The sequence below is a fragment of the Otolemur garnettii genome, unplaced genomic scaffold (assembly GCF_000181295.1).
Source record: "Otolemur garnettii isolate 467f Iridium unplaced genomic scaffold, OtoGar3 scaffold00010, whole genome shotgun sequence".
NCBI lineage: Eukaryota > Metazoa > Chordata > Mammalia > Primates > Galagidae > Otolemur > Otolemur garnettii.
Window position 1 is genome coordinate 8,823,732 of NW_003852405.1, and position 25,642 is coordinate 8,849,373.

Consider the following 25,642-nt stretch of genomic DNA (forward strand, 5'->3'; position numbering starts at 1 on the left):
AGGGCTCTAAAGCCCTGTTAAAAGTATGAATACTTGGTATTATTTATGCATTATAGGAAAAAAATCTCTCTTCAAAATGTGTTGTTAAGATTTTTTTCTGTTTATGTTATATCCACTGAAACTTACATTCTGGTGCCTGAAAAATAATAATAGGAATATAACAAGGTTTTTCAGTTAGGCCTATGCAGTTTCCAGCTAGTAGAAATGACAAGGATTTTGATTAGCTGTTAGGTGGTGTATATGCCAATATTTATCTAGTTCTTTCCTTTGTCTTCTTTTCCAGCAGGAAATTAGATCACGGCAGGGTGGTCTCAGGGCCAAGTTCGTGTTTGTTTTTTAACCAGTGGCCTTTATACACAAGCACAAGTTTCTGTTCTCTGTATTTCTATAAGAAAGTGGCTAGATATAAGTGTGAGGGAAGACTGTCAAAACTCTGAGATGAGTGTTTTGGAGACTTGAGAAGAATGTTTCCCCAAATGTTTCCCCAAACTTAAGTGACTCTTAACTGACATTCACACATAGGGTTTTGGATAAAGTACTGAAAAGACCTGTTTTTATTCTTACAGACATCAAAGTAAAGGAGCAGTCTCTGGAAAATCTAATGAAGTAAGTTCTTATTAACAATGCTTACATCTGTTTTAGTTCCTGGAATAATTCAATACATTCTACTTAAATGACATGAGTTCAACAGATTGTTGAAAATAGGTTTCACTGACAATTTAAACTTTAACACTTTTATTTTTATGAAATAATTAGCATAACAGAGTGGAAATAGCTTTCATACCAACACTGAGAGCAGTGGCTGGCACCTACTAGATATTCAGTCTTGGTGGAGTGACGTAAGCAAGGGGATTCAGAAGACGTGAGTTTGAGTCCCGAGTCCCTCCACTGTGTGCTCGTGGGCAAGTCACTTCCATCTCTGTGCCTTCTTTTCTTCGTATGTATAATTTAGGCCTAATCCTTTTTTGCTCAGGGAGGCAGTGCCCAGTGTAATCACTACCCACGTATGACCACTGAGCACTCATAACGGGGCTAATGTGACTGAGGAACTGATTTTTTCATTTAATTTCAATTATTTTAAAACTGATTCTCCATTTAATTATTAGGAAACCTTTAAGTATGTTTGGAACAACCTCAACATATAAGTATACTTTCACAACTGTATTTATGAAATTTAAATGCAGATCAAATATTTCCAGTGAAAATTTAATACTCAAATCAAGATGTGCTGTTAAGTACAAACCAGATATCAAAGACTTCATATAAAACAATCTCTTTAATAATAATTTTTATTTGAATAAATGATAAATGATTCCCAAAGTTAAACTGCAAGCTGTCTAAAATTGTATTAAATAAAATGTATTATGAACATTAATTTTGCCTTTCTTGAGCTTTTTGGCTAATGTGACTACTATAAATTTAAGATTATCCTTGTAGTTTGCATTATATTTTATTGTGCACCCCGATTTAGAGAGTTGCTTTGAGAACCACTAAAATAATCTATTTAGTGGCTCTGTTTTAAAAGTTATATTTTTTATTATGATGATCATTGGGCAAACCTGATAGGCTTTGGGGGCATATGGAAGTAAACATATGTCACCATCCAAGATTTTCAAGCATCCAGGATACATCAGTTTACTTTTCTTAAAGGAAGAAGTAAAGAGAGGACTATGTGGTTTAAACATAGTCCTAAAAAGAACACTGTATCCCAGTGAGAAAACAAAAAACAAAAAAGAACACTATAAAACCTGATTGAGTTAATGTATAGACCAAGTTGATACTTACTTTGAATTATTTTTGTATAAGGCATCACTTTAAATAAAGATAACTTTGATTTAGATATGTCTTTAAATTTGAATTTTTATTCCTGCCATCATTTCAGTGAAATTAGAGTACAGATGGAATAAAACAAAGAAAAAACTTAAGAAACTTAATCACTGTATCCAGACTTTATAGTGGATAAAGTGGTTGTTATGTAAAGTCTTCAAACAGAATGTAGGCTGTGGTACTTGAGTATATCTGAGGGAGGGGGTAGTAATTGCATTCATAATGTGTATGTAATTTCATGGCTAAGAACAGTGGCATCTAGTTTTATACTTACAGAGGAAGGAAGCTCTATGAGCCCCCTCGGTACATGAGTGTAAACCAAGCAGCCCAGCAGCTTCTGGAGATTGTTCAGAATCAGAGAGCACGAGGAGAAGAACCAGGTACTCCGGACCCTCATGATGTGCCTGGGTCGCTGCATTTAGATGTGTATGATTTAGTGACTGACACCCAAATAAACCTGCCACCACTGAATCATGAGTCAGTGCTTGAGTTCTTTCTAATAAAATTAACACCATTCCAGAAAATGAGGATTTTTTTCACAGATTAAAGATCAATCAAATTTAATGTAAATATGGTAATATTCATTTTAGCCTAATCAGATCTCTCCTGCAAAATATATTTATTCTTTTTATCACTCTCAACACTGAGATCAGGAATAGTTTAAATAATAGCTTAAAGATAAGAATTTATTTTTATATTCTTAATTTATAGATACATTGTATGGAATATAGTAAAATGTTTATTATTAGTAAATCTTTATTAAGAAGTTCTTAAATGTCACATTCTAGGGGAGAAACAGAAAACAAAAAAGTTCCTCAATGACCCTCTGGTTGTATTCTCTCAGAAGATGCTGACTGCCTTTGGGCAGCTGTACCCCAATAGAAAAGATATGTTAATAGATTCTTGAGTGGTCATTGCTGATTTTATTCTCATTAGTAGGCCTCATTTTAAACGTGAAACAAATACTGTGCAAGGGTATTTTATATCCATAACTTTGTGCAGACTTCCTTGCACTCCAGCTTATTCTTGAAAGGATCATTTGGCCACTTTCATGGTTGTTCAATCAGGACTTTTCTTACTAAATAATAAAACCATTAAAGGGGTCTGTCCTTTAACTGTAGCACCAGATTGAATAATACTGAAGTTGACTAAGATTGGCTATTTTGAGCTTAAAAGTTATGCTACTGCCCATTATTTGTTAAGGGCTCTATTTGTAGTTGACCAATACTCTCATATTCATCATCTTAGCCCTCAAAACCACCGTCAAAGAGAGATAGTATACATTTTTAAAAATGAGAAGACTTAAGTTGGTCTAATGCCAAGAAAAAACTCCAATCTGTGTATTTATCTCATAATTGTATGGTTTTCCCAATATATCTTAGATAATACGAACATATCTTAAGCAGGTTATTAAAAATATAAGTATGTAATAGACATCCTTTACTCAGAATCTAAAGATGAATGCCATACAGGTGTAAAGACTATGGCTATAGATTTAGCTTACCAAGTCCGAAAACTTAAACTCTCATAAGCCCTTGGAGTTCTGAAAGGGTAAAGTTGGGAAATACTTAATATATGTTAGAGAGTACATATGACTATAAAAAACCTCAGATGAATTAATGGATAATTGGTCCACGAGTAACTAAGGATATTTAAGATAGTTGAGGCTTCTTGGTGTGGTACTAATGTAAATCTGAGTGTGTGCTGGATAGAATGATCTGTTTGCTGAATTGAATGGCAATGTTTTGTTGTTTTTTTTTTTTTGAATAGCAGTTACTGAGGAGACGCTCTGTGTTGGCTTAGCCAGAGTTGGAGCTGAAGACCAGCAGATTGCAGCAGGCACTTTACAGCAAATGTGTACTGTGGACTTGGGAGAGCCGTTGCATTCCTTGATTATCACAGGGGGCAGCCTGCATCCACTGGAGATGGAGATGCTCAGTCTGTTTTCCATACCAGAAAGTAGCTCAGAGTCCCAAAGCATTGGTGGACTCTGAAGTAGACATTTTCAATAATGTTAAAACAAGTGACCAAAAAGAAAGAAGTTGACTCAACAGTGCTTGGTTTCCTGTGGCATCGAGTTTTTCCCCGTGAGGTCATTAACTGTCGCTGCTGTTCTGGCAGTTTCTCAGGATGCACACACAAGGAGCAGACCAAGCTGGAAAACTTGGGAATCGACATCCCTGACAAAAATCACTGAAAAGCAGTTTTTTACTTATGAAATCAATTTATACAAGACGGTTGTTACTGAGTATAACTCACAGATTAACTGCAAAGTGAATCACTGGAATCCAGTTTTAAAGGGCAAAAGATGTGAAGAATGGCAGGAAAAGCAAACGAAAGATTGGTAACAATTCACATAATGTTTTTATTTATAATTTTCTTATTTCTTAAAAAGTCAGCTGCCTTGACTGCAAAGATGTATTTTCCTGACAGCAGCTGGTGTTAGTATATATAAAAATATGGGAAGAATAAATCTCCACTCAACAGTCTTACTTAAAGCTCAGCTGAGACATGCCACAAAATGACCCCCTTCTGAATGGGCTGTCTTGGTTAGCTGACATCCCCGATATGGCTCATCATCTGCTACATTTTGGAAGTTATGTAATTGTTTAATTATAAATGTTTAGCCAGCCATGTACAGTTGCTGTTTGGTTTTAAATAGCATCTTTAAATAGTATCGTTCATATCCAAGCAGATAAATGGAAAACTTGCTGACCCCAAAATAAAATTTTTTAAAATTTAAGTTTGAAGGTAATAATGGATGAGTCATGATTTGTCTTATCACTTAATTCAGCTTATATGCCACAAACACACACACACAGAGTAGAACCTCCATAGTTGACCACCTCCTTAAGTTGATCTAATTTTCGTGGACTGGACACACACCACATGTACATATCAGTACAGTAGGCCTCGTTCCTTATGTTGATTAGTTTGTTCCAGTCCCTTGAGTGGTTAACTTATAAAGGTTCTAATGTATATATACAAGTAGTCACACTCTTCTTACTAGTTTTATAGTAAGGTTAATTAAATAACACTCCATTTATTATATTTCATGGCCGTAGTTTTATACCTTTTGTCAGTTCAGAATAAAAATAGCTTTGCTATATGACAGTTTACTTGGTCCAATTCTGATTATTTCCATGGCCTAATCATTTCTTTTGAGCTCTTTGCTTAGTACATTTGTTGACCGTTGAACAAAGATTTTCCTGCTTCTTGGGATCATCAGTTAGCTAAGATTATTTTGACAGATTTTCATTTGGGATAAAATATATTTTAATGTGTGTGAAACATTGTGTTTTCAATCTGTTAGACACAAAAGGGGAGAGATGGAGAACTGGTTCTATATTATTTTCTTCTGAGGTGTTAAACAATTTAAGAACTATTATTTTTAAAATTTTTTTTATTGTTTCAGGTTCGTTGAGAGTACAGAGAATTAGGTTACACTGTTTTGCATTTGTTAGGTAAAGTCCTTCTTGTAATTGTGTCCTGTTCCCAAGAGGTATGCCATATATTATAACCCCCCATCCCCTGCCCTCCTCTCCTCTCCCTGCTCCCTCATTCTCCCACCCCCCACCTTGAATTGATTTGCATTTTCCTCTTATGTAGGTATGTATTAGATTGTCTACTGGCTTCATATTAGAATTGAGTACAATGGATTCTTGCTTCTCTATTCTTATACTTTACTGCGAATGTGTTCCACCTCTGTCCACGTTAATACAAAAGATGTAAAGTCTCCAGCTTTTTTAGTGGCTGAATGATATTCCATGGTATACATATACCACAGTTTGTTAATCCATTCCTGGGTGGGTGGGCATTTAGGTTGTTTCCACATCTTGGTGATTGTAAATTGAGCTGCAATAAACAGTCTAGTGCAAATGCCTTTATGATAAAAGGATTTCTTTCTTCTGGATAGATGCCCAGTAATGGGATTGCAGGATCAAATGGGAGGTCTAATTTGGGTTCTTCAAGGGTTCTCCATACTTCCTCCTAAAAAGGTATTAGTTTGCAGTCCCAACATTTAAGAACTATTAAATGAAGGACTTCTGATTTTGCAGGGTACAAACCCTCCCAGTTATAAACTCTGGACCAAATACAGTAACTATTTAAAGACACTACGAAGTCACCAAAAGCAGGCTGAACACTATGTTTTTATAGCTTTTCTCCTCAAGTTTCCCAGACTGCTTGGTGAAGGGTGGCTAGAACTCAAGGGAAAGTTGCAGTCTTACTAGGCTTGAGCTGTTAGAGAATGTAACTGGGAGCTGCTGAGGACCCGAAGATTGAAGGAGCAGAGCCTAGAAATGAAGGTACCAAAGGTGGAGGAGCCTTCTAATCTGCATCATCTCTCTTTAAATGCAAGGTTAACTTCTGCACTGTACACACTCAGGAAAGACTCCACGGACCCTAGTGGAAAGCCACAGCTGGAAGACTAAAGAAGCTGAACAGAGATTGCTGCTCTCTATTTTAAGAGAGTTTGAGTTTTGACGATTGACAGGTAATAAGAACCTTGAGCTTCCTATTAAAACCCCAGAATGGCCATATATTAGTAAAGACTATCCTGAGGACTAGGGATTTTGTGCTAAAAGGACAAAACTTTCAACATAATACAAAGTCAGAGGCTCCATGAAATCAAGGTGATTTAGCCAAAAATTTAAATTAGAACAAAGCTTAGCACTCTTCTGAGTATAACAAAATTATGTAACATATCAACAAAATTATGACCCTAATAAAATACTATGGTCTGTCCAGAGAAACAAGAAAATACATTTTATGGCTAATGACTGAAGCTGTTGAACATCTTTTCTTGTGCTTATATCCTATTTGATGAAGTATCTCTTTATGTCTTTTGCCCACTTTTTAATTGGATTCTTTTTCATGGTTAAGTTTCAAGTGTTTTTTATACATGTATGTTCTAGATACAAGTTCTTGGTCAGGTATGTGATTTGTACATGTTTTTCTCCATCTGTTGCTTTTTTTTCATTCCCTTTTAGTGTAAAAGTTTTTAATTTTGATGAAGTCCAATTGATCAGTTAATTATGGATCATGCTTTTGATACCATGTCTAAGAATCCGTCACCAAATTCAAGATCAGGAACACGGAGATTTTCTGTTTTTTTTCCTAGATATTTTATATTTTACATTTAGATCTGTGATACATTTTGGCTTAATATTTGTTGTGAAGTGTGAGTTTTAAATCGAGGTTTGTTTTTTTTTTAAAATGCATATATAGATGTCTAGTTGCTCCCAATACCATTTGTTAAAAAGACTGTCCTTTCTCCATTGAACTGTTTCTGTACCACTGTCAGAAAAATCATTTGGCCGTATTTGTGCAGGCCTATTTCTGGACTCTTGCTGTGTTGATCTATGTCTCTCCCGTCTGTGATGCCGCACGGTCTTCATTACTTTAGCCGTATGTTAATCTTAAAATTAGGAAGTGTAATTCCTCTAACTTTCTTCTTTCTTTACAATTGCTTAACTTGCCAATGTTAGAACGAGCTTGTTGACATTCTATGGGCTTGTGAGATTTTGATTGGGATTGTCTGAGATGGCGTTGGAGTTTTGGCCTATTCTGGGTTTTTTCAAGCTTCTTGAAACTGTAGCTTTGTATCACCAAACTGGGGAGTTTGCAGCCATCGTTTCTTCAGACATTCAGTCATCCTGCATACAGGCAGTCCCTGAGTTACAAACATCTGCCTGACATTATGACTTGCATGCATGAATGGAGGCTATTACAGGTAATAAGTAAATGTACCTTACATACAAATTCTACTTAAGAACAAATCTGTAGAACTTCTCTCATTCATAACCCGGGGACTGCCTGTACTTGATTATCTTTCTGAAACTCTGATACTACATAATGTAAGTGTTAAGACATTTCTTACTATTCCACAGGTTCCTGAACTGTTCATTTTTTTGTCTGTTTTCCACGTTTCTCACATAACTTTTTACTCATCTATCCTTAAATTCATTGATCTTTCCTCAGTCTTCTATGTTCTATTGGCTCCACTCTATATGCTTTTAATATTTGGTTCTTTTTCTATCTTCTATTTTTTTAAACATTTCTTGCAGCATTATTTGCCACTGCTTGTTAGAGCCTTTTTCTGTAGCTGAGTATTTTATATAGAATTTGTATTTGCTTGTTGGAGCAGTTTAGATAGTTGCTGTGAGATCTTTGTTAGGTAATCCCAACATGAAGTTATATCACCCTTGGTATCTATTGATTATTTTTCTTCTGCAAGTTGAAATTTTTTGTGGTACTTTGAATTTAATTTTGGATTGTAGCTTAAGCACTTGAATATTATGAGGTTCTGGGTCTTGTTTAAATTCTGTGGAGAATCTCAATCTTTTTTGTTTGAGTAGGTAACCAGCCAGCTAGGTTCAGGACAGTTACCAGGCTGCCTTCTGGGGGCTGTGGTTCCAACGTCAGTTCAGTTTTTTAAAGACTACAATTCTTTTTGGATCTATCTCAAGTTTGTGCTACCCATCTGGGACTTAGGAAGTCGTCTGTTGGATAGTTTAGTTCTCAAGGTTCCCGTGGCTAAGGAGGATCAGATCCAAGCATTAATGATTTGAGGATGATCCTTGGGCTTCATGAATAACTAATTTAGAAGGTGCTTTCCTGGGCTCCTCCCTCTCCATGATCTCCCTGCTACTTAACTGGTTCCGTGGGCTCCCTTTTTTGGTCAGTCCTCTGGCCAGAAACTTGGGTTCTGGTTACTCTGTTGCTGTCTTGCACACTTTCATGCTTGGGTCTTCATCCTGACCCATGGGGATGGTGGAGGGGACGGAAAAAAATCAAAGGGGTTTTGCTCTATCCTTTTGAAACTACAGCTATACTGAACAAAAGAATCCCCTTCTCGCAAAGTTGGGGTCCTATGGGTTTTCACCCACCACCACAGGATTCCCTGGAAAAAGCTTTTGGAAGCCAGTGGGAATATTGATCCAACTAATATATAAATGTATCCAACTTATTTGTCTTCTAGGAATGAGTCTGACTCGTGTACAAATTATTGCTCATGGAGAAGTACAAATATTGCTCATTGCTCATAGAGGACAGGTGACCCTGTAAAGTGAGCATTGTCTAGGCTGGGAAGATGGTGATGGCTAATCAGATAGACCTTATTTATAATTTTGGAAGTGATTATGACATTTTTAAAAGTCCACGCCAAATGGTAGAGTTCTAATTGCTGTCACACTGTATGTGAATCTGAATTTACTTATAAAATGTCCTGTTTTTAAAGCACTATCTTGTACCTACATGTAGGAAATACTTTTTGGGATGCTTTTGTTTTTGTACTGTTTTGTTTCTATTCTTTAGTTGTAGCAGTAGATCTCTCACAAAAAGTACAGTTCACAAAAGTACAATTCACAGAGAACTATTTTTCAAAGAGAAGTTAAATTTTATATTAACATAATTCATCCATTTATCCTTTTTAAAATAAATTTTAATTGCCCACACTGTGCAAGACATTATCTGCTATTAACATTAGGTCTCTTGGTTATAGGAATTCAGCAGATAAAAGCTGAATTGTGCATTTAAATGTCAGGAGCATGTGCTAAGCCTGAATTTTGTGGTGATCTTTTTTTTTAAGCTTGTAAGTGGAGCTAGATTAGCTGACAGTGTTTGAAGAAACTAGAATCTCATTAAAGTGCTTTTTTCTTACTCTATTTTTATTAACAGAATGATAGTACATTGTTCTCATTCTGTCAACTTCAGTTTCACCTGTCCACTCCTCCCTGTCTTTGCTTCTCTCTGACCTAGACTAACGAATCCAGACTAATGAAAAGTTTGCTTATTGCCATATTGAGGGTGAAGAGATTGAATAAGAGAGGAAAGAAAAGCTTTATGAATTTCCAAAGCTGTTAAGGGGAATTTGTATGTTATAACCATGAGGGAGCCACTCAAGATTCCTGAGCCAGAGGACTGAAAGGGGAAACTGGGAAGCGTATTACTTAGACGGTCAGCATAACACAGGTGGCTTCTAGGAGGAAGGAAGCAGAAGCTCTGGATAAGAAAGACTGGTTAGTTAGTGCAGTATTTATTGTTAAAGCTGTGTAGAAACAGAGGAGGCTGCTGTAAAGGGGTGTTAATAGCCCACTATAGCATTAGGCCAGAGGCTAATTCCAGAGAGCACCAGAAGGCAGGGAATCTAGCTCCAGCAAGTCCAAGTGCAGATGCAGAAGGGCCAGTGCAAAGTAGTCAGGAAGGCGTGGTAGGGCACATGTTTTAAAAGGGCATTGACAGAAGTTGGATTCAAGAGACATTCCTTGCACTCCCTGCCAAAACCAGAATTGTTTGGGTTTATGTGTGGGCAGGGAGGGCTGAAATAGAGGTGGCTAGAGCTGGGCAAGGAAAGTGATTCTGCTAGAAGTCATCAATGAAGTTTGGAATAAGGCAGTGTCAATAAAAAGGGGGAATTTAAAGATTTCAAAGGAAGGAAGAGGACTTTGTGATAGGGGATTGAGGAAATGGAGGTGGTAAAGGCGATGTTTAGATTTCTAGGGATTCTGTAAAGAATTCTGGCAGAAATTGGTAGTTGAAAAGAAATTTTAGTGGGAAAGATAAATTTACTTCTCTATTTAGAATTTGTGATGCTGACAATTCTGCCATGGATGTGACAAGACGTGAGCCCCCAAGGCCTCTGAACTTGTACAGAATAGGGAGGAGTCATGGCTAGTTAGGAAGCGGAAGCAGCTCATGCAGACCACAGACTCGGAACCTGACAGCGGACACACTGAGGGGACAGCCCTTACAGGGTGGCACAGACGGGAGTATAGAGGCTGCTTTGGTAAGAATAACTGAGAAGGTGTGATGAATGGGGCCTGAGAGAAGAGGTTACTTTAAAAAGGAATTGCTAGCTAGGTGCAGTGGTTCACGCCTATAATCCTAACAGTCTGAGAGGCCAAGGCCAATGGATTGCTTGAGGTCGGGAGTTAGAGACCAGCCTGAGCAAGAGTGAGACCCCCAACTCTACTAAAAAATAGAAAAACTAGCTGTGTGCTTTGGCAGGCGCCTGTAGTCCCAGCTGCTTGAGAGGCTGAGGCAGGAGGGTCACTTGAGCCCTGGAGTTTGAGGTTGCTGTGAGCCATCACCACCATACTCTACCTCGGGCAACAAAGTTTAAGAGTGTCTCAAGCCAGGTAGGGTGGCTCAGGCCTGTAATCCAGCACTTGGGAGGCTGAGGTGGGTGGATTGCCTGAGCTCATGAGTTTGAGATCATGCCAACTCTTAAAAAAAAAAAAAAAATAGCCAGGCACTGTGGCGGGCGCCTATTGTCCCAGTTACTTGGGAGGCTGAGGCAAGAGAATCACTTGAACCCAAGAGTTTGAGATTGCTGTGAACTGTGATGCCACTGCACTCTACCAAGGGTGACAAAGCAAAACTGTCTCAAAACAAAACCAAAGAAAAAAAAAAAGAGTTGCTTCTGACTAGAGAGAAACATTTGGAAGGATAACAGAGGCTCATGTCAAATGCTTTGGTCTTCATTTCATGAGATGACCCTAAAGAATGAGGTAAGAGAAGAGTTTGGGGTTAATGAGCATAGCTGGAAATAAATACTTTGAGACCTGTTTCTGAGGTGAAATGATGAGTGGGAGCCGCACTGAGGCTCTTCACCAGGTAAGGGCATTTCTCACCTCCCGACACCTCTTCTGTACCGATGAGTTCTGCTATCTCCTGGTTCTGAGAATCTAGTCCAGTAACAGGTTCAGAGTGTTCTCAGTTCATTAAACTGGCAGACACAATCCAAGTAAAGATTTTTAAACAAATTTTATTGAAAGAATTTTGATACAGTTCATGATTCTTTTTAAATACATCTAAGGTTAAACAAAATATATACATGAATGTGTTCAAGTAGAAAAAGTAAAATATACATTATGGATTTGTTGTATTGCACTTAGGCAAATCCTAACTACTTGCTGTCACATATTCAAACCAAATTACAACACAGTCTTTAAGATTTGACTTTGTAGCCTAATCTTGTACTCTGAAGCATTTTAGACTGTTTCAATGCCGTAATCTTCACCAAAGAAATGAAACCCAAGCACAAACATGGCCATATGTTTACAAACTACTAAAGGCAGGGAGGTAAAGGGTTGTAGAGGTGTTTAGAATATACTGAAAAGGGATTTGGCGATTTTCCATTCACATTATTTCCAATATAAAAGATACATTCTGTTTACTAAACTCACAAAAGCTGGAGGAAAATATTACTTGGGAAAAATTTTCACTGAATTTTCTATTAGAGGAAGCAATGAAATTACTTGACAAACAGTTGACAGGGTATGGCTAACTCAAAACAGAATCTTCACTGAGGCTAACTGGTGCACAGCATGTGAGATATAAATAAAATTAAAATACTCGAAGTAAAGCTTTTCTCCCACTGGTGAGAAGTAGAAGTTCTACAGTGGAAGCAACAATTAAAAGAGAGGAAAAATAAGTGAAGAAATAAAGAGAGGCTCTACTATAATTTAATATTTGGAGGGGGGAAAAACGTAAAAGTATTCTGGGGAAATTTCAATCACTTAATGAATATATGCAGTGTTGTTTTGATAGAAGCACCTTCCGGAGTTTCAGATGATGGCACATCTGGGATGAGGGAAAGAGAAGTCATGCCCATGGTCCTCAAAACACCAATGTGGCAATTTTCCATAATAGCAAAGGAGACTTTGTGGTTCCTGGTTTGGCCATACAAAATAGAAAAATTCAAATGACAGGTTCCACAGTCCCAGTTCTGCCAAATTCCTGTTCAGCAATATGCAAAATGAATAACATCTGTTTACTTCTGTGTATTAAAAAGGCTGCTTGGAAATAAAATGGCCAATGTCAATTTAAAGTCACTTATTTCTGGAAAGATACCAAAGAAATGCTAAGATGTCTTCTGTAATAAACAATGGAATACTGGTTTGACCTGTTTCTAACCCTTGCTTTTTGTGTCCACTAGTATCTGTAATACTCACTAGTTAACCAAACATATTGAGCAGGTTAGTATAAGCCCATGTTAAGTTTGAAAATAAAAGGACATTCTTTACAAGCATTCCAGCCTCGTGATCAAAATTCCAAATAACAAATTTTCGAAGCTGCTGTAAGAGTTAAAAGTTAAATATTCTTAAGTTTAAACATGGATTGCTACTATTTATGAAATAGACTTCTTCCTTTTGAAAAGATGTATATAAAATGTAAATCAAATCCTAATTCCTTCTCCTGCAGTGCAAAGTTATTTATACTCCTTGGGAGATAATCCCCTAATAAACTAAGTTAAGGTCTCTTGGGCAGAAGTTCAGTTTCTCTCCTCACTGGCACAGAAGGTGCAATATTTTAAGTCAATCCCTTAAGTAGTATTTGGCAAGTGCCAGTAAAACTTTCCTACATTTTTTTTTTCTTAATGGTCTTAAAATTGCTTCGGAACTTCTAATTTCTCTTTTGAACCTACACAGCTTAAGATGAATAGCAAAGGCAGTAAATACACATAAGACAGCACTGAAAGAAGGAAGGAGTCTAGTGGCCGTCCCCCCCACCTCAATCTTGTCCTGGTGACTGTTCGCTAATTCTGTAGGAGACTCTGTTTAGATCTACTGCAGCATCTTGGACCTCTGAAGCATTGCTGAGTGGCACCCATGGCACAGTAGCTGTCAGCACTGATGAGTCAGTGCTCTACCACTGGTTATCCTGGAGGCAAATCATTTAAACAGCTTCCTCACCTGGAAAGTGGGGATAAGAATTCCTTCCTCACAGGGATGTTAAGAAAATATATTTGAAAAAAGCTCTGTGAATCATAAGATCATCCAAAGTTTATTTACAGAAATCTGGGGGTTATGTCATAACACAAAGAAGGCCATAAATCCTTACTAAGGTTTTAACTGCCTGGCACATAAATCCTTAATAAGGTGAATCTCCCTGATTCCCACCCCCTTCCCTTCTGTATAATTTGCAGCTGGAAATGGTTAAACATAAACCAGAGATGCCCTCATCAGAAAGACTCACATTTGGACTTTAAATAGAACAGTATTTCTCTGTTTCTCTTCTCCAATTATTAATATTTTTTAATATGTAATTTCTCACCGTATTTGAGTCTGGTTGAGATCTGGATAACTAAGGCTTCTGAGAAATCACATGTTGCAATAGTCCTTCCACTGATAAAACTTCTAATGAATGTTCTCCAGAGAGTAAGATAATTTCATCTTTTATAAAGTTCTTGTGAATTGGAAGAGAATTTTGTTCTGAAGATAGTGATGAAATGAAAAACTTTAACTTTCTCACGATAATGCTTTTATGAAGCATTAGAAGTTGTAGTTTAACATCTTGGGCTCTGATATGATTTCAGAATTTTAACCTTACTGAATTAAAAGATTTGTTTCGTTCTATATGGCATTTAATGCTCAATTTTCCATGGTTTTGAGAGTCTTTAATGCAAAAACTCCCCAGTACCTAGAAACCAAAGTGGTGAGACTGAAATGATGTGACCTGTGAATTAGCCTGGTTTCTAAAATGAACCAATTCACAGAATATAAAATAAACTCAGCAATCCTTACATTGGATTTAGCCTTGGGCAATTAAAAATCAAGAAAAATTCACTCCTCAGTTAAAGTAATTTGTACTTTAAAGTAAAAGTTGTCATCTTTTTTAAAGTCAAGAATTGGCTTCATTAAAACAGTAAAAAGTAAAAAATCTATAATATATTCCATAAGGAATACTATGGAAATATTCCAAACCTCATAATTATCAATGAAAAATGAGACAATAAAGCCCCATTTATAAAGTGCCTTAATGTACCAAAGTGGAGGTCAAATGTCCTTTATTTACAAATGATATTTAATCACATTTACAGAAGGCAAATACTACACTGGAGAGGCAGCACAGTAAGAGTATAAAGAACTCTCGACTTACGGTCAGAAGATCTGAATTCTAGTCTTGGCTTTACCACTAATTGTGTCTGTGACCTCAAGTCAATACAGCTTTTCTGGGTTTTCTCATCTGTAAAATGAGAGGTAGCCTGGACTGTCAGTCCCTGTAAGTGTAAAATCCTACGCTTAGTCATGTAATATTGTTCCCCCAGTGTTATATGATGAGGTGCTACCATGTTAATGATCTTTGTAAAAATTGATTATCTCCTAGTAGGTAAAAACATAGAACTGTGATCTGCTGCACTTGGAGTTAATGATTGGTGGCTTGATAAAGGTGCACAAAAATCACAGTATTTTGGTTCCTGGTGTACATGTGTAGGCTTTCAAGAATGCTGAAATATTCTGGATACAACGGGAATCACAATACCAGTGACATCTGTCACGGACTGGTAGGGATGGAGCACTGACCTACAGGTAAACTGTACTGTCCTTCACAAAGACACACAGGGAGTTAGCAAATGAGGAAGTTGTGCATGTTAAAGCCCTTCATGTGAGTCATCTAGATTAAAAAACCAAAATAAATATAGGTGTATTTCTATACTTTACCTGGCCAATACAAATTTGTTCTCCAGAGAATATTGGGAGTTTTTAAATACTGGCAAAATTATGCTCAGATACAGATTGTTCTAGTGTTTTTTAGCCTGCAAGAGTTAGTCTAATACCAAGGACATTCTAAATGTATATTTTATGTATTCTATTTTATAACAATAATCAGGTAATTTTTTTCAGTGAAATTATCTACTTTAGTAATACATATGTGCCAAGAATATTAAGACAAAAGATTTCCTTAAAATGAGGGGGGGAACTGCATTTTCTTACACAATTTTTTTACTTTTGCACACACAAATCTGACACTTGGTTAAAACAAGAATGTTAATGCCAACCTGTTAAATGCTATGAGCTGACAGTATCTTGAAATAAATGCAAAATTAAGAGTTTCATGGCAATTTAAGACTCTACATATACTCTATGCCTTATCAAAGGAAGGAAAAAAAAACTCATGCATTTGTGTACAGAGAACACTGTTAAATAAATACATATTTTGACAAAAACTTCACTTAGAATGGTGGGCCCAGTGAAGGCAGAATTGGATCTTCAGATTGCACTGGTAAATTTACAGACCAGTGCAATTATTGTTAGGGTAGAGAACTATCAATACAGTTATACGTAATTAGTTTTTAAAGGCACACATCCAAAATCTCTGCCTTCATCTAGATCTATCATTTTAATGTGCCACAACCCACAGAATATCCCAAAGTTCTAATGGGCTTGGTAGTGGTGGCAAAATTCTAAATGACTACTTACATTTGTAATGAAAAAGCAATACCATGGTTAGGACATTTCCTTTTGTACTTTCCCTCCTGAGAGACCTCAGCAATTGTTTTAGTAAACACACTGTATTAGCCACAGAACTGCCTGGCAGTAAGCAAACGTTTTGAAAATACTACTTTATCTGCAAAAAGGAGACTATTGATAGTTCCTGGCTATCTGCAGTAGTTTACAAAGAAATGAAGAAAGTGGTCTACTTCTCATAATACAGACTAATACATAAATTATAGGGGAAAATACTCCAAAACTTGGACAAAATCAATGACTTCTGTCACCTCAGTGAAAAAGTGCTTATTGATCTACATTCTTAATAATCATTACTATCCTACAGTGTTTTTCCCCCGACAATTTCAGGTTTTTTAAATGAAAAGGAAATACAGGTTGTGATAAAATGAAATATAATGGGAAAAGGTTTCTCCAGACCATTATCTCTTTATAAAACAGAATACTCAAGTAGAGTGGGCAAGCACTTGTCATCACAAATGGAAACTTTATTTTTCAAAGACACAGGACCTAGAAAATCAACTCACCTCAGATGCCTGTCTTAGGAAGAGTTCTACATAAGCACATTTGCTCTGGATGCTTTAATGGTTCAAACTCAATCAAATGCTGCTTTAGGATTCCTGAAAGCAACTGTATTTGTGTTAAGCTTACATGGGAAAATAAATTCTGTGACTTGGCATTTGAAGAATAAAAAGCAAAATTTACACTGTCACAACCATTTCTCCCTTCAGTCTACACTGTCTGTTCATAAAGTCCACAAAAATGGTAAGGAAAGCTATACGGGAAAGTTTATCATAGACACAGTAGCTTTTACAGAAATTTAGAATTTAGCAGATGTTTTAAGTTACAACAGTTTTCTGAACAACAGATGCATATGCAAAGTTCTGAAAACACAGTCCACAAAGGAATTTAATGGGATAATTGAATTTGCTTTAAAAAGAAAATTAATACCTTTTATTTTTTTGATGAGATAAAACAACAGAAGGACAATTTTCATATATCTAAATCTATACTGTAAGTACACAAAAAGACAAAGTAGGTTACTACCAACAGTCTTATTTTGTACAGATTACAGAATATCCATTTAGAAAAAAATACATAACCTTTGATGGTACATTTCTATGCTGGCAAATACATTTTCCGATACAAAGGCACTTTGAAACCCAATATGGTTTGGTTTGTAAGTTTGCAAGGTACAAACAATTTTACAAACATATGATTATTCTGAAGGACATCAACAACTGTGACATTACATACAAAATAGATTTCCATTTCTTTTTTTTTTTTTTTTTTAAATAACACTGGTTTTGTGGGAATGAAAGCACTGGTTTCCAGAAGCTTCAGTGAAGACATTCCAGATGATTTGAGGCCCACAATCTGAATTTCTTACTGGCTGAGATGAAGGGATGGAGGTGGGGACATTCAGCATGAAAACAAAAACACAAAAGAAAAAGGACAAACCAACACCCTGGAGCAAAACCAGAAACTTCAGTAATCAAAATGATTTGGAGGGAAGAGTGCAGAAGTCCAGGAAATATTCTTAATTCTGATCCCTTAGCTGTAAACTCCCAGCAGAGCACAAACAGCTGACTCTACTGGTCGACTTGGTGCTGGGGAGTTGTAGTGATAATTTCTTTATTTTAAAAAGCTGGGTACAATGTTTTGTATTGTACAGTACCAGAAAAATTTGGTCCAAAAGAAAGCATAATTTCTTTTCCTTCACTACATGGCTGCAAAGTCAATCTGTACATAAAGCTGTCTCACTCCGGCCTGGAAAAAAAAATTAGAAAATCAAACGAGCCAATAACAGACTACGCATTTTCGAAAAGTGGTTGGTAGAACAAAAACTTGATGTTTTGAAAAAGGAATCATTTTTCTCTTTTGCTTTTGGGAAATAATTCTTGGGTTTTTTTTTTTTCTATAAAACATCAGAAAAATATTTCAAAAACAAATATATACATAAGTTACAAAAAAGAACCATCATTTATTCCTGCCCTCCCCACCCCCTGCAAAAAGGCCATGATATGGACCCTGAGTGGTATTTAGAAAAATGAGGTTACCCATCTGCTATTACTCTGTTAGAGGACACTACAGTGCTTGACTGACTGGCTACTAATTAAAGCCAATAAATCAACTCAGTCTACATCTTCCCACAATAGCTGATTAGTGAACAGGTTACTAAGTATACCCATCTCTTGGTTATTTATGTTGCACTCCAAGTCCTCTCTTTAATTTTGGATATGAACTCGCTACTCAAGCATACTGCCACCTAAATTGTTCCTAATCTCTTCTGTATTATCAATCCGGATCCTCTACCCCAACCCCCCCCCCCCACACTAACATTGTAATTTTTTCCATTAAAAAACTGCATCCCTTTCGGGGCTACAGTCCCAGTCTCACTCTTCTTTATAGCAAAAAGCCTCAAAAGAGGTTTGGTGCCCATGCTCAGTGGTTAGGGCACTGGCCACATACACCAGGGCTGGCAGATTCGAACCCAGCCTGGGCCTGCTAAACAACAACGACAAGCACAACAACAGCAAAAAATTGCCAGGTGTGGCAAGTGCCTGTAGTCCCAGTTTCTTGCAAGGCTGAGGCAAGAGAATGGCTTACGCCCGAGACTTTGAGGTTGCTATGAACTGTGACACTACAGCACTCTACTGAGGGCAACATAATGAGACTATATCTCAAAAAAAAAAAAAAATCCTCAAGAGAGTTGTCCATATTTGCTGTCTATAATTCCTTTTCTCTCTTCTCTGTCAAACTCATTTCAACCAAACTTTTGCCTGCCACGCTTCCCCAAAACTGTTAATGTAGGTTCCAAGTTGCTCACACCAGTGCTCAACTCCCAAGTCGCATCTTGCTACTTAATGAAGCTTGGCGCAAGAGCTGATACGTCCCTCCAATGTCCCTACCAGTAAGACTCATCATTATAAAACTTATTCACTCTGGTTATTTTTTTTGTTGACTCCCCCCACTATAATATGCGCATAATCTCTTCAAACTAAAGGGTGTGTCTTGGAACTTCAAGTAATGCTCAGGATGTACAGTAAGTGATTCAATAAATATTTGTTGAATGAACTAAAATTCTAATTTCTTTTAACCCCAAATGATTTGTTTTATTAAAGCAAACCATCAGTCACAATAAGTCCTTTCTTGTCACAGAATGAATGATAGATTAGAATATTTAATAGAAAGGAAAAAACCAGAATGAGATATAAAAATCTATTAATACTACCTTCTTACAGTAATTTCTCAAAACACTGCTTTTCAGAGTGGGTTTTTCCTAGCATACGATAGCCGGGCTTTCCTCAACACTAATACTATATTTGAAAAGAGTCAGGAACAACTCTAACGGATAAAAAGCTGGAAAGACCTCAGAAGACTGTCAGCACAGAAAATATATTTTAATTTTGCCTCATTTAAAAAAAAAAAAAAAAGGCAACTGGGTGCAGTGGCTTGCACCTGTAACCCCAGCTACTGGGGGAGGGAGGATGGAGGTCAGCGGGAAGGCCACCCAGGTACTTTATAGGGAGACTCCAGCATGTTTAAAAAAAAGCCTTCCTGTGTTTAAGTTAAAGCTGTTATTCAGATTTATGTAAAATATAATTTAATAGCATCCTCTCTGTAGTTAAGATACTTGTGGCAGAAAAAAGGCAGAACTTAGTGTCTATATGTTCTTGAGCTAAAAATTAAAACCAAATCTCAGTTTTTCTCATTTTAAAACTGCTGATAAATACCGTCCCTACTAATTCTCATCAGGTCATCCAATATTTGACAAATATAAGGCAGTTATTATAGAATACTGCTGTAAACAATTATGATTCATTATGGTTATATGATTTGATACATGCAATCCAGATGACCCTGGAAAGTACTAGTACTTGAGGGACTCTTTTGCAAAATTATTGCATAAGTAACCTTAAGAGAAAATAACTATTGCCCAAATTGTCTTAATTTCTCTTCTCTTTCAATTAAATTGTTAATGAAAGTAAATGGGCAAAACGATTTGGGCTCCTTCTGTCTCTGCCATTTTCCTGACTGCAGCCCTAACACAGTGAGGATGGTAATAAAAAATACCGTAGCCCAAGGCAAAAAAAGAAAAACAGAAAGAAAAGGGGAAAAACAAAGAGGCTAGGTAAATTGTATTTGCATAATCACCAGTTAATTACTCAAGCCGATATCTTCCCCTGAGGGGCTGCAGCTTGCCACAAAAGCTCAGTCTAACAGCAAAAAAAAGTCATTTTGCTTCATCCATCTGTCCGGATCGGGACAGCTTCAAGTCTTCCAGCTTCCCATTTTCCTTTTTTCAATTTCCTTCAAAGTAGAGAGAAAAGCAGTATTTCCAAAGAACCTCATAGTAAGTCACCTGCTCCCTGACTGCAAACCAGGTTTTCTCCAGTTTATTCTCATCACAAAGACGTGACAGATAGGACCGCAGATAACAGTGCTCAGGGCCATCAAATGCTCTTACCACTAGATGATACCAGGAGGCTAAGGCTGGCTAGGAGAGCCTTAAGAAGTGAAAACCACAGAACACTAATTGTGTATCCTGAGAATAATGTACAAATTATACTTTAGTCAACATTTTCTTCAACTGGGAAAAAGAACTGGTTTTTAAAACATTTATAAGCTCCTAGGAAACTAAATGTTAACCTGGTTCCACAGGCTTAGATTGTCTTCAAAAAATATTCATTATTGTTGAACCAATTAAGTAAAAAAAATTAGAAAAACAAATAGGAATATGACTACAGAAAATTATTGGTTTAGTTATATTTTCTACCAATCAAAACCCACAGAAATATTCTAGTTTTTGACTGGACACATTCTACTAATGTTTTTTTTGTTTTTGGAGACAGTCTCATTTTGTCACCCTTGATAAGAGTGCCATAATAGCTCTTGATAGAGTTTTTGCATTATAGCTCACAGCAACCTCAAACTCTTGGGCTTAAGTGATTCTCTTGCCTCAGCTTCCTAAGTAGCTGGAACTATAGGCGCCTACCACAACACCCAGCTATTTTTAGAGACAGGGTCTTGGTCTTGCTCAGGCAGGTTTCAACTCCTGAGCTCAAGCCTACCTGGTTGGGCCTCCCAGAATTCCAGGATTATAGGCATGAGCCACCACACCCAGCCTGTAATACTAATCTTCATCCTTTAAAATGAAGTCTTACTCTTCCATGTGAAAAATCACTTCAGAGCTAGCAAAATTGTGAATAAATGTGACTAAAGTGAATAACAATAACTTGGGTCTGGGTTTCCTACTCTATAAATTATATTGCGAGGACTGATTAAAAAGTTCAGGCACCTATCACTGTGCTTGGCACACGGTGGGCTCAATAAATGCTAGCTGCTGCTACTGTTGTTATTTCCACCACTACCAACCAACCAAGGAGCATTTAAACCGTGTGGATCAACTACAAACAAACCTAGAGGTCTCCTGGCCTCCCATGTTGTGGCTGTCACACCAACCCCTAGGAGGGTGGAATCTGGTGGACTTCATGTACAGTGCACAGTGAGCAAGCAGAATTAACACTTAAGGAAGATTAAAGCTCTCTACAAAAAGGGAAAATAAATACAAATGGTAGAAAAAATAGTAACCACCTGGAAGAGTGGATACCTTCTCCCACTCCTCCCCTCACCCTTAAGCAGACATAACAAAGCGGGATGAGAGACAAGAAGGGATTGTGAACCCAGGAGAAGGACGGAGGTGGAGGGTTCCTGAAACTTGGGAGCTCCCATGTGGGCTTGTGTGGAGGCTTTGTGGTTCCTTCCTGGGTATTAGTGTTCCCTTCTATTTTCAGGCTACAGAACAGAGCACAAAAAGCTGAAGCAGGAAGCAGGGCTTAGGACTTCATAGGCATAAAAGACAAAGGCAGAAGAGCAGAAAAGGTGGAAGAGATAAAGGCAGGCAGAAGTTTTGTATCAGGGAGTAAATACAATATTACGTAGCAGGCTTGATTGTCTTTTTTTTGTGAGACGGAGTCTCCCTTTGTTACCCTTGGTAGAGTGCCATGATGTCACAGCAACCTCAAACTCTAGGGCTCCAGCAACTCTACTGCCTCAACCTCTCTAGTAGCTGGGATTACAAGCACCCACCACAATGCCCAGCTATTTTTAGAGACAGAGTCTTGCTCTGGCTCAGGCTGGTCTGGAACCTATGAGCACAGGTGGCCTCCCAGAGTGCTAGGGTTACAGGCATGAGCCACTGTGTGTCTTTTGTACTTTGTAGAGGGTGCTGAACTTCAAGCACAACTAGATTTTTTAAAATGTGTTTTCTTCAGATTATTTCTAACAAAACAAAAATGTTACAATTTTAGGATTATAGTTACAATTGTGAAGTGTGTTATTAAAAATAATTAACAGATGATATATTGGCCAGTTTACCTTTTTTTTTTTGAGACAAAGTCTCAAGCTTTCACCCTGGTAGAGTGCTGTAATGACACTGCTCACAGCAACCTCAGACTCTTAGGCTTGAGTGATTCTCTTGCCTCAACCTCCCAAGTATTGGGGACTACAGGCACCTGCCACAATGCCCAGCTGTTTTTTTATTGCAGTTGTCATTGTTGTTTAGCTGGCCTAGGCCCGGTTTGAACCCATCAGCCTCGGTGTATGTGGCCAGTGCCATAACCACTGTGTGATATTGGCCAGTTTAAAACAAAAAATATAAATTATTATCGCCTTCCTAATCCACTATCCCATTTTTGCTTCCTATTCATACACTAAATAAACTCAAAAAATTTTCCATTTTAACTACTTGCAAATGATAATTCAGTTTTTAAAAATTTAATGCTAGAAGAGAGGACTCTGTTCTATGCCAACAGCAAACAAACCTCATAGTTTCAGAACTGCATTATCACTTAATCCCAGAAGAATCCAAATACTAAGTGACTTGCAGTAATTCCCTTGAATTAGTCTATATTTATACATAACAAGAAGTCATCTTAATCTTTAGCAGTTAAAGATGAATTGGTAACTCTGGAAAATGAGATTAAAAAGGATAATACCTAATACACAGATCTAAAATATTTAGTCACAAAGCTATAGTTTTCTAAATAAAATAGAAAGTTATAATCCTCAACCTTTTGATGTTGGTCTTTTCAGTTTAAAGTCATCTTCATATAAGTTTTAACAAGAACAATTTTAACCAAAAACTATTACTTAAATTCTAATTTAAGATCAGCTATAAGAAAGATGCCTAAAAATGTAATAAACTTAAAGATAATTAACTTATTGTTGAAAAAAATCCTTCTTTTGCATTTTGGAACTAAGGCTACCAATATTTTAAATCTTTCTACAAGAAATATTCCTAAAACATTAGTGTGATTTTTTTTTTCTTAAAAACAGAGCAATTTAAGGCCAGGTACTGTGGCTCACGCCTGTAATCCTAGCACTCTGGGAGGCCAAGCAAATGAATTGTCTGAGCTCAGGAGCTCAAGATCAGCCTAAACAAGAGTAAACCCCATCTCTAAAAAAATACCCAGGTGTTTGGTGGACACCTGCAGTCCCAGCTACTTGGGAGACTGAGGCAATAGAATCACTTAAGCCCAAGAGTTTGAGGTTGCTGTGAGCTGTGACTCCATAGCACTCTACCAAGGGCAACAAAGTGAGACTCTGTCTCAAAAAAAAAAAAAAAAAAGAAAAAAAAGGGAGCAATTTAAGGTTTTTTTTAATTTGTGATAAGTAGAAGTTATAAATGAGATATGATTTTAAAATCAAAAATTAATTAAATTTTACATTTCATTACATGAAATGAAATGAAAATGTTCCACAAGGCCTGGACTATACTCTTGGATAAGGACATATATTACTAGGGTGTAAGAAGAAAAGAAATAAATTAATAAACAAAATTTCAATTTTGCATATGTCAGAACTAAAACAGTGATATAAAACAACTTTAAAACTATTAAATGTAGGAATGAAAGACATTCCTCCCACCCCAGGAAAAAATGTGTTCAGCCACCTTCACCATAAGCCTCACAGAATCCTTGGTCTATGCAATGAATAAAAGAAAAATGACTTGACTTTAGGTTGATAAAAAGGCTTAAAATATTTTTCAGGGTTTAAAATATGCAAAGCTCAAATGCAGTTTCCAAAACCAAAGCAGCAGCTGAATAAACTTTCAACTTCAGCTATTTAAAAGCCAACATTTCTAAGGTTACCAGAAGAACCTCCCTCCACCTACTTGAATGACAACTTCAGCAGTTCCGGAGCACAGACACAGCTGCTTGTACAACTCTAACCTAGAAATTGCATTTTTTTCAGAAAGAAAATTGTGCCAAAGTCTTAGGAGAATACAGGGGTATCCTAGAAGTCAACAGCAGCTCATGCAATGAGCATGGCATAACTGAGAGAAAAGACAGGATAAAACAGAGAAAAAAGTCCTAGAAATAGGGGGGAAAAAGATTGCTGCTGGCCTCCATTTTTGTCCCTAAAGCATGTAGGAGGCATAAGGAGGATTCAGACATGCCGTGAAGGTCTGGTGGCATGCTTCATTATGAAATTCATTATGATACTGACTTATAGCATCTGTTAAGAAAAAGATCTACGTTGTTAAATTTCTGGAATAAGTAAGTGTTACCAGTATATTGTTTTGTAGTCAAGTCTTGATTACACATAAGTTTAGGATTAGACTAAATGCTAATTACACATAAGATTATTTCATTAATTTATTCCAAAAGGACTAACTGCACATTTCTCTTTATTAGAGAAGCAAGATTCTGTATCTCATTAAGATCATTTTTGTACTTGTGGTTAAAAAGATCAATTGGAACCCAACAATATTTTTCTATACTCAGCATAGGTAAAGATGGTTTTGGTCAAATACAGTTTTAAGAATTTGTTATCCAAGAAATTTACTATAGACATACACTATTCTAGGCATTGGGAATGCAAAATCATGATATATGGTAAAACATGGAAACAAATGCAGTTCATACAAGGTGAAAATGCATACCACAAGATAAAGTAATTCTGCTTTGAGGGCCCTCTAAAGCTTCAGAGAGAAAGTAACAACTGAATTGATTACAGTTGGGATTTTTATCCCATACAGAAAAGTAAACAGTCTGGTACATCTGACACCTAAAAGCACAAGCAATTAAAAGTAGGAAAGAGACTTGTAAAGTCAATTTAGAATGTGCTAGAAAGTTTAGACTTTATCCTGGTGGCATTGAGGAGACACAAAGATTTTTATTTTCCAACTTTTTTTGGAAAAATTTTAAAGTTAAAAGAATAGTACAAAAATACCTAAATACTCAATACTTTACCATTAAGTCTTTCAGCATGAACCTCCTAAGAATAAGAATGTTCTTCCATAACCATAATATAATTATCACCCCTAAGAAATAAAACACCTATACAATCATATGATTTTCTTTGTATCATTATACAATCTATCTTCAAATTTGCTTGATTACCCAATACTTTCCTTTGTGGTTATTTCTCCCCCCAGTCCAAGATCCAACCAAGGATAACACTGCATTTAACTGTGAAGTCTCCTTTAACCTAGAATTGCTCCCCACCTTTTTGTTCTTTCATGAACATTAACACCTTTTAAGAATCCAGGCTCACAAGCTGGATTTGTCTGC

At 36.8% G+C, this 25,642-nt stretch overlaps 2 protein-coding genes across 4 annotated transcripts in view; one reads left to right on the top strand and one right to left on the bottom strand.

Annotated features, from left to right (window-relative positions):
* The window catches only part of DPH5 (diphthamide biosynthesis 5), a 38,409-nt gene extending 33,744 nt beyond the window's left edge, over positions 1–4,665 (top strand). For 2 of the 3 annotated variants that reach the window (XM_012801748.2, XM_023509796.1), the window contains 3 exons: positions 567–606; positions 2,104–2,207; positions 3,598–4,665. In XM_012801748.2, coding sequence (XP_012657202.1) covers positions 567–606; positions 2,104–2,207; positions 3,598–3,821 — 368 coding nt within the window. In that variant the 3' untranslated portion in view covers positions 3,822–4,665. The remainder of the gene's footprint in view (positions 1–566; positions 607–2,103; positions 2,208–3,597) is intronic. The other variant, XM_023509797.1, reaches the window with a different exon arrangement.
* Positions 4,666–11,579: 6,914 nt separating this feature from the next.
* The window catches only part of SLC30A7 (solute carrier family 30 member 7), a 75,098-nt gene continuing 61,035 nt past the window's right edge, over positions 11,580–25,642 (bottom strand). The window contains exon 11 of the mRNA XM_003784109.3: positions 11,580–17,831. Coding sequence (XP_003784157.1) covers positions 17,784–17,831 — 48 coding nt within the window. The 3' untranslated portion in view covers positions 11,580–17,783. The remainder of the gene's footprint in view (positions 17,832–25,642) is intronic.